Source organism: Chiroxiphia lanceolata, chromosome 8, assembly GCF_009829145.1.
Source record: "Chiroxiphia lanceolata isolate bChiLan1 chromosome 8, bChiLan1.pri, whole genome shotgun sequence".
NCBI lineage: Eukaryota > Metazoa > Chordata > Aves > Passeriformes > Pipridae > Chiroxiphia > Chiroxiphia lanceolata.
The window spans coordinates 15,929,393-15,943,432 of record NC_045644.1 but is presented as its reverse complement, the minus strand read 5'-3'; the positions used below and the strand labels follow the sequence as shown (position 1 = coordinate 15,943,432).

Below are 14,040 nucleotides of genomic sequence, written 5' to 3'. Positions count from 1 at the left end.
GTGTTTAAGGTTTTAAAGTCAAAAGTCATTTTTCTGATCATCTAGTACTGCAGGTAGGCCCTTTAGTTAATCACTTCAATGGTTTGAGGGACTTCACCGAAGAATTTTATCCAGGAAATATCCTATTCATTCTGGTTTATTCCGCAGCAGGGTAACAGTTGGATTGTCTAATAAGAGAAGGCTTTTATGTGCATTGGAATATAATTCTAGGAACTTGAAAACTAGTAGGTACATTTTAAAGAGCTGTCAATGAAAAAGAATAAGTGAGGTGCGCACAAGAAGAAAAAAATGTCTAATACAGAGCCTGTAAAATCAAGCTAGGAAAGAATGCCAGGGAAACAAAAAAAATATTGAGATCTGTGCTTTCCTTCTTACTATTCCCATGGTCTCTGAATGCTAAGCAGACAAGACTGACAATGTCACTGCAGTAGAGTATAAAATATTTAAAAAAATAAGTTATACATATTGTGAAGAAAGGGAAGGATCCTGCTGTAGGGCAAAATTGTAAAGACCTGGAAGAAAACTGGAAATAGAGGAAGCCAGTGAAGGAAAACTACAGTACTGCAAGCTTAGCTGGAAAACACTTAGGACTGAGTGTATGTACTGTGAAGAGTGGCAGACTTGGATACATCTGGCTATAGCTGCAGAAAGGGGCTGCTCCTGGAGACAGGCCCTCACAGTTGAAGGGAGCTAGTAGGGAAGATGGTGCTGAACAAATCTAGGACTTAGACTGCAACCTTTCAAAGGAGAAACACCTTTCATTGGTTAGCAGGCAAAGTCCAGCATGTTTTGGCAACACTGAGAAGTGGATAATATTTCTATGTGCAATACAATGTCAATAGTAAAGGTAATAACAAATCATTTTTGACAGAGCCATCCAAACCTATTGTGCTGTCTGTGACTTTACTTTGATGACTATATTTCCTAGAAATATGCCTGAGCAGGAGATGCAGTTACTCTTATAAGCCGTTGATGTTTACTTTGTATTTTACACACTTTAAGGATTTGCAAGGTTAAGAACAGCTTACAGTTTTACCTGATGCTAACACACGTGGAAATACAGTATCATCTTCTGTATCCACTTGAACTCTGTGTAAGCAAAAAGATTAGTGAGTGGTTTTTCAGGATTTTGACACGTAACTCATTGCTGCAAAAATTGGTTTAAGCTCCTCCATTAGTGAAGTTTTGTGAGTAGTTGAGAAATGTCAGTCCATCTTTCCTTAGCTTAAGTCAGTTTATCAGAATTGTCATTGGTATGGCTTAACCATTATGTACTATCTTGGTATTTCAAAATACTCTGCACACATACTACTCTTAAATGTTTATAGGCAATAAAAAGATGAGGAATCACTGCACCAGTCACTGGGCTGCAAATGTCTTAAATCTCTATAATCATGCAGATGTTGCCATTGTAGATTCAGACAATACGATTATTCTTTGCCACACATTCATATGTTTAGGTTTTAATTGTAATGTTTGATGACTTGGAATCTAATAACAACAACAAAAAAGAGAAAATTCTGACAACTCTAAAGATAATTAATTGACTACTGAGAAGCATATACCAGCTTTATGCAAGTCTAGTCAGCCAAGAATTGAACACAGTTAATTAACAGTGCACTGTCTTTTATAGTCTTCAAGCTTGAATAAATGATTAGGACAAAAGCTAAGCTGCAATTTCAGTTCTGGCAGGTGCTGGTTTTCTTATAGCTCTAGTAAGGATTTAGGTTTGGATTTAAAGAAAAGAAAAAGATGATGTAAGTGGATCTGAATAGAAAATCCAAAACTTGATTGTGTCTTTTCTGGTTCAGAGCCTAAGAAACCCGAAATCCCCAGTCCTGTCCCTGATTGCTCTGCTCCTGGGGGCATCTACACTCCTGTTTCACCAGAATCCCAGCATTTCCAGGAATAAGCAAGTAATTTCTCAGATCCTGCTTATAACCAGGTAGAATGTACCAACTGAACAGATTATCACTGTCATCTCATAGGAGGCCTAAGACAGTCTGAGCAATTCTCATGCACATTAAGAGGGTGTGTATTATTTTTACTAAAATGCCATTGCAGCTCTTTTTATTTTTAAAATACTACTCAAATTTTATATAAAATCCTTGTGATTAGAGTATGTAAAAAGTGGTGTGCCAGAATCAAATCCCTGCATCTCCCACAATTCATTAATGGATTTATGCCACCCTGAAGTGAAAAATGGGAGCTTTGTAGATCCAGAAAGAGAGTGTACAATGTCGTGTACTGACTAGGATGCCTATTTAGAGAGGAAAACTCTTAAGACTCTGCTTCCTGTACCAAGCACTGGCTCTGTGTTTTGCGTTTAACAGCCAGTGAATGACAAATAACTTGGCTATGTAAACATCAAATGGTGTTCTCCTTCCTGGCTGAGTGGATTTAATTCAAAGCTAATAACAAGTAAATAACCTGTGGACACTGGCATGGACCCAAAGGCTATCTCTGAAGTCTGGTCCTGGAACGGTACCCCAGAAGAAGGCAGAAGGAGAGGAGACTGAGGGAGACGCCTCCTGTGAAGTAGGACCAATGCCAATATTCCTAACTGAGAAAAATAAGACAATAAAAAGATGAGGAATCCCTGCACTAAATACTGGGCTACAAATGCAAGACAAAACCAGGCAGTGATAGCATCAATTTGGTGTTTGTTTTTCAAAGGAAGTGTTTGTTTTTGTTTTAAATAAATGATGCTTACTTAAGTCTCTTCAGTCTCTAGATCATGGTAGAGCCTGTCTGTAGCCCTGTGCAAGGAACCTGCTCTTTTGAATGTGGTGGGGATTTGAAAAAGACTGCAGCCTGCAGAGTTCTCTTGGCGAGCTTCAGGAAGGAACAAAAGATTGAGGTTTCATCTCTGAGACACTCCATTAGATCCATTCTGGGATTTCATAACCCATTTGAAGACCATGTATCTGATGCCTTGGTGTTTAACTTGTATATAATCAAGTCCTGTGTCATATCTAATCTTTAGGTATATAGTTAGCTAGAAATACATGTGTTTACATACTTTCTGAGCTGGGGACAGAGCACCTTGGTACTATCCCTTTCTATGTGCCCTTTATGTATTTTTATAAATACTCATGGTTGTATGGTTGTATGTGGACACACACAAATGCATACCTACATATATGTGTGTGTGTGTGAAAAACCCTTCTCTGCTGAAATTTATGGCCACCTTCCCTTCAGTTTCAATAGAAGGATGGTCTGAATCTATGTACACTTCACTGCACCTTTTTGCATGATTTACAAGCTGTGAGCAACATATACAGGTTTTTTATTTACTACATTTTTTTTTCTACTTTAGGGAAAGTAATACATTCTTCTAGGATGAAATACCTTATTTGTTAAAGAGTAATAGTGGAAATTAGACTAAATGTTCCAGTAACAGCCTTACAGACTCAGTCAGAAATTATTCCAATGTGTATTAGTTCAACAAGAACCTGAAATATAACTCTGACAATAACAAATATTTTATATTGTGTACTTTTATATGAGATTTAAATTCTCAACCTTCACAAAAAACAACCACTTAAATAAGTGTTCTCTGTCTTGGAAAATAGATGGCCAGTGAAATACCTTGGGTTTCCTGAGATTTTATGGCTGGATTGATGCAGGATTTTTTAGATGTGGTTAACCTAAAATATGTATATGTTTAGGAAGCATTGGGAATCAGCTCTCAATTCTACCATCTTCCAATTTCTTTGGGGTTTTTTGTTGTTTTTCTTTTTAATAATTTTAGGCAAATTTTTCTATGCCACTCTACATCTCTAAGGTAAGAACAGTAAATTCCTTCCTTTTGAAAAAAAACCATTTTGAGACATCTAAGTAAAAAGTGCTTTGTAAGAGCTTTGCATTATTATTGTAATTTGAGAGATAATGAATGGCATCCTACAAAACAACTTAGAAAGTGTTACACGGAATGCTAAATGTTTTCTGATTCCTTGAATTTGAATTGCTGTTCAGTTTCTAAGCCTAGACTGATGTTTTGTTTGAAACTTCTTTTGAAATCATTTTCACCTGTTTAAGCAATTTTGACTTTGCTGCAAACATGGCACCATAGTTACATTATAGTGAGTTAGACTGCTTGTCAAATGCAAAACCTAGGCTTTCATCTCCTTACATCTTTCTGCTAATGCTGTTCAACTGTCCATCAGTTCGAAGATTTCCTGTCACACAAATGGCATTTGACAAGTCTGCCTATCAGTTCTGTTCCTACAAATTTCTGAGTTTAGGAAATCAGGTTTAGTTTCAGGCACTATTTTAAGAGAATAAATTATTTCATGAAAAAAAGAAAAGCAGATATTTTATTTTGCAGAGTTTTTGTTTTCATTGCTTGTATAGCAGTTCACAAATTCTCTGAATACTTGACATGGTGTTGACTGAAACACACCTGAGCTATAACATCATGTACCCTTGTGAACATCAGCAAGAGCGGATTTTCCTGTAAACACATGAAAAACATGTGGAGACATGCTACACTTAGGTGCTACTACTCCAGATTTTGTGTGCTTACTCCACCACCTCCGTAATGCACCTAGTTGCAGAAATACTTCCTTTGCTCCTTTCTCATGAGGCTGGCCTGTTTACAGTCAATAAATCGACGTGTATGCAGTTCTTGTCGTACTATTTAGACCAAAATGAAAACCTTCTACAATCCTCAGATGAACTGCACTGTAAGATAAATTTTCATGTGTTCTTAAACATTTTATAATTCTGAAGGGTAGCATTCCAATAACATGCTTTTTGCCTGTTTTCAAATGATAGCTACATCTTAACCTAATTTAGTTTAAAGCATTTGGTAAGTGGATGAAAGGCAATCTGAATGCTTAGACTTCAGTGGAGAAAAACAAAAGGTCATGACATAATTTTTCATTAAGACATTTGCAATTAAACTTTGTGCACTTGATTTAATTGTGTAATAAACAAGCTTTATTCATATTAAGGACGAACTTTCCTCAAAAAACCACCCACCAGTCTCAATCTCTGCAAAAAGCATTGTTATATTTTAAAAGAGAAAAAATGCAAAATACTCAAAGGATTTATATCTGCTGCTAAAAGAAACAATAAAATTATTCATAATCACAGTTTTGTACATTAAAGTGTCCATCAAAAGCAAAGAAGAATGTTTTAGCCTGTGGTAGTCAGACTGGCAAGTTTATCTGCTGTTACTGCACTGGATTTATAATATGTAACATGGTATTTTGATTATGCTTTTCTTTTTATCCAGAAATGACTAAAACCTTCTTTTCTGGGACTTAAGGGGAAGATTTAACATCTGCAAATGGATCTGTAGTATCTAGTCAAAAAAGAGAGGAAATATATAAAAAAGCTTAAATTATTATTTAAAAAAGAACACTGATGGACCCCATAATAGAAATAGAAGATTCCATTTTGATTATGTAGCACTGCTATCGCTTTTTTCTGCCAACTTTTTTTATAATGCAGCAAAAATATTCTCTTTGAAAGCAGTGTGAAATTCAACAGGAACTTAACTCTTTTAGTCTCTTGTTATTTATTGCTTCTAGGGGTAAGAAGATGGGACATGACATTGATTTTTTGATCACCAATCCAGGACCAAGAGAAGATGATGAACTTCTGCATAAAGTTGTTGACTTATGGAAAAAGCAGGTATGAACTAAAGAATATTCGGCCAAAGAGAGATGTTTTAAACTCCACTGAATTAAGCCTACACACTGCTTAAAGAATGTTATAGTCCTTTTTACAGCCGACTGCAATGTTTTGAAATTAGTTCTTGTTCTATTAATCATGATGATCTAGGTGCATCCTCCAGCTCTGTATGCAAGAGTTGAAGGTTATATCAGAAGAACCCTACACACATTTTACTATATCTTACCCTAAGAATAAGCAATTAGTCAGAGGTGAGAAGTCAAGCTAGGTAGAATTTTGAGTGACACAGAAAAACTGTTCTTATACTTTTAAACAAAACTATATTTGTTTAATTTCTCCTTGTGATGGGAGCAGGTTCTCCCAAGAGAAGCTACTTCGGGGAGATCCAGCTTTAAGTGTAATGGATTTGTGTGACCTAGTGGTGTGAAGTGAGTAAGTCTGAAAGCTTGGGTACCAAGCCCTGGAATTCTGGCTTCCTTTCAAACCATAAATTAGCAATTTTCCTGGCCTCCATAGAAATATTGGAAAATTGACATAGTTTCCCTTGATGTCTATATTTGGAAGAGTGCACATATCTTCAAGGTCCCTTCCAACCCAAACGATTTTATGATTCTATGATTCCATAGAGGAATTGTTCATCTAAGGCCGTGGGGCTTTTTTGTTTTGTTATTGTTGTTTGGTTAGTTGATTGTTGTTGGGTTTATTTATTTATTTTTTCTATTCAGTGTTCTTCAGTTTCAAGCAACTTTAAAGTTGGAAGTGTCTGAGTTATAATAGGTGAAGGTAGCTAAAAATATTGCCGGGTCAGAAAAATATATTATGTTGGGAATAATAAATTTTTGTTTTTTCTTCTACTTTCTAGTCAACTAAGATATTTTTCAACATTAGCTGCTGGTCCTTTTCAAAGGAATGGAGTACACTGCAACAAGTAAAAGGCCACCACTTTGAGGTGAATCATCAAATGCCTCTGTTAAGTCAAGTCAGTTTTCAGTGCAGATAGCCTGGAGAGAATGCTTTTGAATTGATTTTGAGCTGTGTACTTTAATTAATGTATAATAGGTTAACACATGAAAGACATTAAAAACATTCGACTAGACAAAAGCTTATCTGACTTTATAAAGTTTTCTGTTTCAAGGTGGTCAAAATCTTTCAGCTGGCTTTAATGGAAGGGCTTCGAACTTGTTTTTTCCTGATAAAATACATTATCTGAATTCCTCTTCCTTCATTTGATTTTTGGTCTTTGAAATATTAACAGACTATTATTGATTTTTTGTATTTCTCTCATTTCTATCCTAAGTCTGTATGGAAAGTGTTTGTGCTGGAGTAGATTGCTAGCAGGTACAGTGTAGAGTGCTCCAAATAAAAGCAATGAAGCTACAGCAATTAATGAGTGCTGAGGAGATACTCTATTTTTATCATTTTTATCATTTTAGTATTTATGTACAAGTTCTTTTGCAGTCATTCTACTCTCTTTACTCTGAGAAAAGTTGCCTTTCTTCTTGGAAGGGGTTTTTTAACCTTCTTAAGCACACTTGATTCTCTAGGAAGCCATATGTGCATCCTCCAGAAATCATGTTTATTATAATACAGCGGACAGGAATGTGACAACAGACCAAGGCCTGCCCTGAGTGTAGTCTTCCATACTTTCTTCTCCACCTACATTACTGAGAAAAATGGCTGATCTGAGAAGTCTGACCACTGACTTCCTTCATTAAATGGAATTGAAAGGAAAAAAAATAGAAAATTAGTTGTTCTTTCTGATTTTGTTGTTAAGGATACAATTTGGCAGAAGGGAGGTCAGGCAGATTATGGGATGTCAAGGGTGGCCAAGAGTTTGATAAAAATATTAGGATTCCTCTAGAAATCCCAGGATGAAGAACATGTCAGAAGCAGAGATGTACAATGACCATAGAAACAAAACCCAAACAAGCTGGGAATAGTTTAAAGCTGTGGACAAATACTTCCTGTATTCTGTTTGTCCTCCAGACTTTTTATGGTTTATACTGCTAGCTCTACTGCCTCTGTACTGTGGCACTTGTAATATACAGGCTTTTACTGGCTCTACTAAAAAATAACCTTCCAGCAAAATCAAAATGCAAAAAAAGAAAAGGGAATTATACACCTCTTGCCTTTTTTATTATCTTTGATTTCTAAGGGGGAGAGGAAGACACAAAAAAAACCCCAAAACTAAAGTACTTTTATACTTTTTGCAGTTGTCTGCTTCACAGCTTTCTACTTTTGTACTACTGCTTCAAAGCCCAAATTCATCAAAGTACATCACTGAGGTCACGATGTTGACTTGCTTTGGCAGCTCTTAGTGAAGGATTCCACAATGTTTAACTTCTAAATTATGGACCTCAGCCTATTTAAATAGTTTAAAGGGACTTTTTCTTAGCTGAAAAATTTAATGTAACAGGATCTTTCCATTGAAAGCTGCTGAAAACGAAGTGGCTAAATCAACACCATCATGCTCTTTGATGCAGCATCACCACAAATAAATGGGCTGACGAACAGAGAGGACAAAGTCTTCAAAGCAGAGTGGCAAAATGGAAAAGCTGTGATGCAGTACACAGGCTATGGTTTTAATGGTTCCAAAAAGTATCATAAAGAAAGTAGGAAATTACCTCTGTGGGTTAGAGCTTGAAAGTCTGTGGGCAAACAGGTTGAGCCATCTGTGTCAATGTAGCTTCATTCACATACTGTGAAAAAATATTTTAGTTTTTTGCTGAAAACATACAGCTATATTTAGCACTCTTCCTCTTGTTATATACATACTTTCAACAAAGGAAGAGATACTGTTACTACAGGCATTCCTGCTCTCAGTTTTCCCCCTTGTATTCATGTAAGTATAATGTTGCATTCTTCTCTTGGCTTTTAGGAAAATGAGGAATGTAAATGCCTGCCTATGCTTACTTATTTTAGTATATTAGCGGTCTAATTTAAACTCTAGAATTGACCTCTAGAATAGAAGTGATCAGGAAGGGGAAGGCTTGATGTCCCTTTAAAGAAAATGGTGAGGAGCAAGTAATGAGTCTCATTTTTTTCTATTGCTGGAAAGAGATTTTTGGAAACAGTCTTCACAGAACAGCAGCACATTCATTATTGAGTGACAACTGGATTTGAGCAGCAGCAAAACCTGTTTCTAAGGCAAGACACAGAAATGGTTAAGAAACTGGAACAAAGAACTTTTTGTTTCAGATAAAAGGATGCAAAAGGATGCAGAGCTTCTGTGTGAACGCATATTGTCTTACCTTCCTTCTTGATGAATTAGGAATTTTTTTATTTTGTTCTGGCTCAGCTTCAGCAGAAATTGAGGAAATTCTTACCTAAAATAGACTATTGCAAGGTGGTTAGAGCCCTGGACATGAGAGAACTTGGCTTAAATTGCTTTAGGTGGAGTATAGGGCTGAATCTGAATATCCTGCTTTTGAGGTTATTGCATGAAGTAGTCAGAAGCGTTCCATTTCCTGCTGTGTTTTAAGTGAAGATCTGGATAATAGTGGTGTTCTTAAGAAATGTGATCTTTCTAGGGTGTATTGTATAGCTGTATATGGGTGAGTATGTATAAGTCTCCGTCTGTCTGTCTGTCTCTTTCCTGCTCACCAGTGCAAATCATTATGGCATAGAGAGGTGAACACCTTCACTCATGGACTCCAGTGCTGAGCTGTCCATTGCTCTCATAACCAGGCTGCTCTGGACATGCTCAGAAATAGACCACTCTTATGCACAGAGAACTTCAAGATGGAAAAGGGACCAAGGCAGCTGCGTGGTTATGCAGCAACTGCAAAATTTTGTATTGCTGATCAAGCTTTTCATGCATTTTCTAGTGAATCCTCACCCTAACAGGCCAGATTGCTCCCAGGCATCAGTTCTTGAGCTGTTCCACTTTATAGAATTCCATCTGTCTCACCTAGGTATAGATTTTTCTGAATTAACATGCTACATCCTATTTTGGATTAGATATAGGCATTTCACTGAAAAAAAAGAAACCCAGTTTCACTTTATTAAACCATCTCAGAAAGAAATATAGAGCAAGAACATATATACATTTCAGAAGAACATACTGGATTACACTTTCAGATGCTGTAAAATGATCCCACTTACCAACAATTATGAGCAATGACAGCATGTAACTTTAAAAGTGGAAGAGGTTTTCATTTAACAAAAAATTACAGAGAATTCTAGTGACTTTATGTGGATTGATTTTTCAGCAATTGATTTAATATTTCTCTAAAAAGTCATACTTTTCCTCAGCTTGATCATGGATTTACTCTAATATCAATGCTATTGATGTGCCAGCACTCAGCATATTTAAGTAAAAGTGCATAGTCATTCTAAAAATGGAAAATTGTTGTGAGTATTAACATAATTGTCCTAAAAAAAAATAATTGTTTTTTATGGTGTCATAAATTTGAGAAATTAAGATGCCCGCATTTTAAAACTAGGTTGTATAAACAAGGTCTATAGCACTTTATGGTGTAGAGATCAAGCCAATATTTGCAAAGAACTGCAGATTCCCAGACACAGAATAATGAGAAGGCTCCCTTCCTGCACCTTGCAGTGGCCAGAACTTCATGCACTCTTCATAGCTGACTGCTCCTTTGGGCAATGCTTTTTCAAAATGTACAGAAGTGCCCTTTCAGCACAATTTGGAGTGTTGGTGATGTTTGGAGCCTAATCAAATTAGGTTAATTGGAAACAGTATCCCAATGGATATGACCTAGGCTTTGGCTCCTATTTGAAGGTGATACCCTGACTTTGAATCAGGTTTCAATTGCCTGTTAAATTCAGCACTTGTGTAATTGTTGCCTCATAGCATTTGGTTTAAGTCGAGGTAGATATTTATAGAGAGATATTACTCTCTTGCTCTTCCTATCAGCTTTAGAAATTGCCCAGACAACAAACTATGAAAAAACAGTACAGAATAATCCAGAGAGAGGTAGTCATGAAATATCTTTATAGTCACACATATCAACCATGGCCACCTGCAAATACTTAAAATGTGTTCAAGTAGAAAACATGGTCAGCAAGGGGAAACAGCAGTAGGAAGGTTCTGATTCTGAATTGTTGTAATTTCTTCGTGATTGCTTGATGTAAAATCTCATGGACCACAAGGAGCATTACCTTGAAATTCCTAAATATGAAAATAGGATGAGAAACAAAAAAGAAAGATATATAGAAGACACCCATCTTTAAACACTGGTTTAACAAGCAGAATTTGTACTCTTCAAGCAGGTGAGAGATCTCAAAGGAAGGATCTTTAGTGAGTGTGCTATCCAGGATGGCTTTAGGTAAAGGGAATTCCTTCATTTTTGGTGTGGGCAAAGACTTACATGTCAAAGTTACCCTGTTTTCATTTACAACTACATATTCCTGTAATGAGTAGAAAGCTGGAAAAAATTACTCTGAAAAAGCTTAGAAGACATCATCTATAACATGATAATACAGCCAAGTGATAGAATTAAGATACTGATGAAGCAGAGGATATAATATATAAGTAAAAGTTAAACATGAGTGTCTTAAAAAGCCTGATTATTTTATGCCAAGGTAATACACAATACTATTTCCTCAAGAGCTTGCAGGTTAAAAGTCCAAGTATGGGGTACTGGTGGCCATGTGTGACTATCCCCAGATCTCACCGAGACAAAAAAGCTCCCTAGGTACTAAAAGATTTTTATAGGAATGGGAAGAATGTCAGAACTTAATCAAAGCTTGAGGTCATCAATTAATGGCCGGTGATCAATGAGATTGAAATAATTTTTGTTAGCATTAAAAGCAACAAAATTATTCTGAAGGCAGGCATAGTTTCATAAAAAAAGAGTGAGATAATAAGCATTAACATTCAACAGCTGTTTTGAGCCTATATTCGGAAATTGCAAGCATCAGTGCCTTGTGACATTGGAGTAAAATTAAGAAAGAATTGCTGTTTTAAAGATGGATGTGAGCGAGCACCTGCTAAAATTAAGCATTTTCAACTCAGCAGACTTGGAAACTAGTAATCCAAGAGAAGGAGCTACATAAAGAGTTTTCTCATATCGGTTTATAATAAATCTTCATAATCAGGAAAAATCCCAAAGTGAAAGAATGTCAATTCAAATCAAATAGTCATCATTGAAAAGGTAGCCCAATGACCCACAAAACAGCCTGTAACAGTTTTCCAGTAAAATAATGGGATCGTTAATTTGAAACTATCATCAACAAAAACCTGGAGGCTGAAAATATAATAATACCTATCAGTGTCTCTTCATGGAAATCATATCTTGTTAAGTGTTTTTGTTATGCTTTTTTTTTGGTCAGAATTATAGCTCTGAGCAATGAAAGTAATTTTATTGCTGTAAAGTGTTCTCTAAGGCATTTAACATATTATCCTGTAAAGTTACTACACTTGCACTATATAAAAGAAATAATCAAAATCTGGTGTTTAATATGGAGGTATTTTTCAAAAAAATCAGTTCATTGTTACTTGTGATCATGAAAGGTCTGATCGGGAGACCATTGTAATTAACCGCTGACAGCCATCAAATACAAACGCTTCTATACAATCTCAGTTCAGTATTGCAATTAAAAAAAAACACACAAAACTAATATGATTCTTTACAACATATTAAGGGATGTGTTAATTAACAGTCAGGAGGCATTCTTGACCATGTTTTTTGATGGTGAGACTAATATAAGAATTTCTAGTCTGGAGGAAGAAGAATGTGTAAACATTTGAGGAATTTTAAAGCAGAAACAAAAAATTGATCTAAAGACCCAAAGAGATGTGCACTCCCTTCAGGGAACAGACATGGTCAGGGCCCTTGCATCTCTCTAGAGACTCCAGACCTTGTCACAAGGAAACCTCATGCAACAGATACAGTCCAAATGCTCAGTTTGGAATCTGTCAAAAAAGACTGTGCTCTGGACTAATTGGCTTTTCCAGGTGTCTGCCATGTGGGAATACATTGATCCTTACTCAGAAATTTCTGTTGACATAACTACAAAAGGCACAGGACAAAAGGGCGGGGGGAAGAATTGCAAATACTGTCTCCTTAGTGCAGGGTAGGGTATCACTACTGTCAGATGTCTCCCAGTGCAGATTTCCCTCAAATGATCTGCTAATATTTTTTCAGAAGCTTCTGCTGTTTCATACCTCTGCTTAGCCCAGATTTGGCATGGCACAGTTCTGTGTTTACTGAAATTACATTTTACATGAATTTTTGAGACAACTGTCTAGAAACTCTGGAATGACAGTAAAACCAGTCCAGCAATTCAATGTGAGCAATGTCTTCTCTTTAGGGCTTACTCCTATATTGTGATATCATTGAATCAACATTTGTAGAAGAACAACTACCAAGCAGAAAAGTTGATGCCATGGATAATTTTCAGAAGTGTTTTACAATTTTAAAATTATATCAGCCAGGAGTAGACAACAGCAGTTACAACACGTCAAAAAAATCGGATATGGCAGAAGTCAAAGACTGGAAAGCAATTCGTGTGGATCTGGTCATAACCCCCTTTGAGCAATATGCATATGCTCTGTTAGGTTGGACAGGCTCCAGGGTAAGTAACCACAACAGCTTAAGTTGTCCTTGCATTGAAAACCTATTTTTGTTGTTGCAAGACCATTCAGAGTTCACGGATTTTTAAAAAATGTTCCTGATCTCCAAACATCACATTTCATGTTGTCATCAACCCCTGGTCATAGGTTGGGAGCTGATGAATTCATCACTGACATTTATGGATGTCTCTCTAAGGGAGTTAACATCTATTTTCCTTGAAGCTTAGTGTTTAGGTTCATGGACTGGAGGGCTAGATTTTTAGTCAGTCGTGTTGTCTTTTTGCATCATACTTCTGTTAACAAGCAATTTAAATGGTTACCAAGTAGAGAGATGATTTGGAAAGTGTCATAGAGTTTTACAGGAAATTAAACATTTGAGGAATAGATGTTCTGAGTTGGAACTTAATTTGGTCCGTAGGAAATTGAAAGCAATTTGACATCCTTCTTTTCGGATTAGATAAAATGTTTTGTTTCAGTTGCATTTTAATTGACTGTTTTAAATTGTAAACACTGGAAAACTTTTAAATTTACACATTAGTTTTGAAGTAGAATATTTTGATGTATGTTTTAATAAGTTAAGAAAACTTGAAATGACAGCTGTTTTCACAATAGGCACTGTAGTCGGTTGGTATAATATAAAATAGTACACTATTTTCAAAATAAAAAATTCTATCTAAATGCAAACTCAAACCTCAAATGATTAATCTCTCTCCAGACAGAATTATTTTTTTAATCTGTTCTACATGCTTGCCTTCTGATGTTCATTTTCTTAGGGAGTGATTACATGGTACAGTGGAGAGCTTGTGAGCCTGCTCTGAATGATCTTTTTGATGTGCTGGAAGCAGTACAGGTGCATT

At 36.1% G+C, this 14,040-nt stretch overlaps 1 protein-coding gene across 2 annotated transcripts in view; it reads left to right on the top strand.

The window, feature by feature from the left end:
• The window catches only part of DNTT (DNA nucleotidylexotransferase), an 86,709-nt gene that overhangs the window by 50,538 nt on the left and 22,131 nt on the right, over positions 1-14,040 (top strand). The window contains exons 8-9 of one of the 2 annotated variants that reach the window (XM_032694427.1): positions 5,541-5,643; positions 12,922-13,185. In XM_032694427.1, coding sequence (XP_032550318.1) covers positions 5,541-5,643; positions 12,922-13,185 — 367 coding nt within the window. The remainder of the gene's footprint in view (positions 1-5,540; positions 5,644-12,921; positions 13,186-14,040) is intronic. The other variant, XM_032694428.1, reaches the window with a different exon arrangement.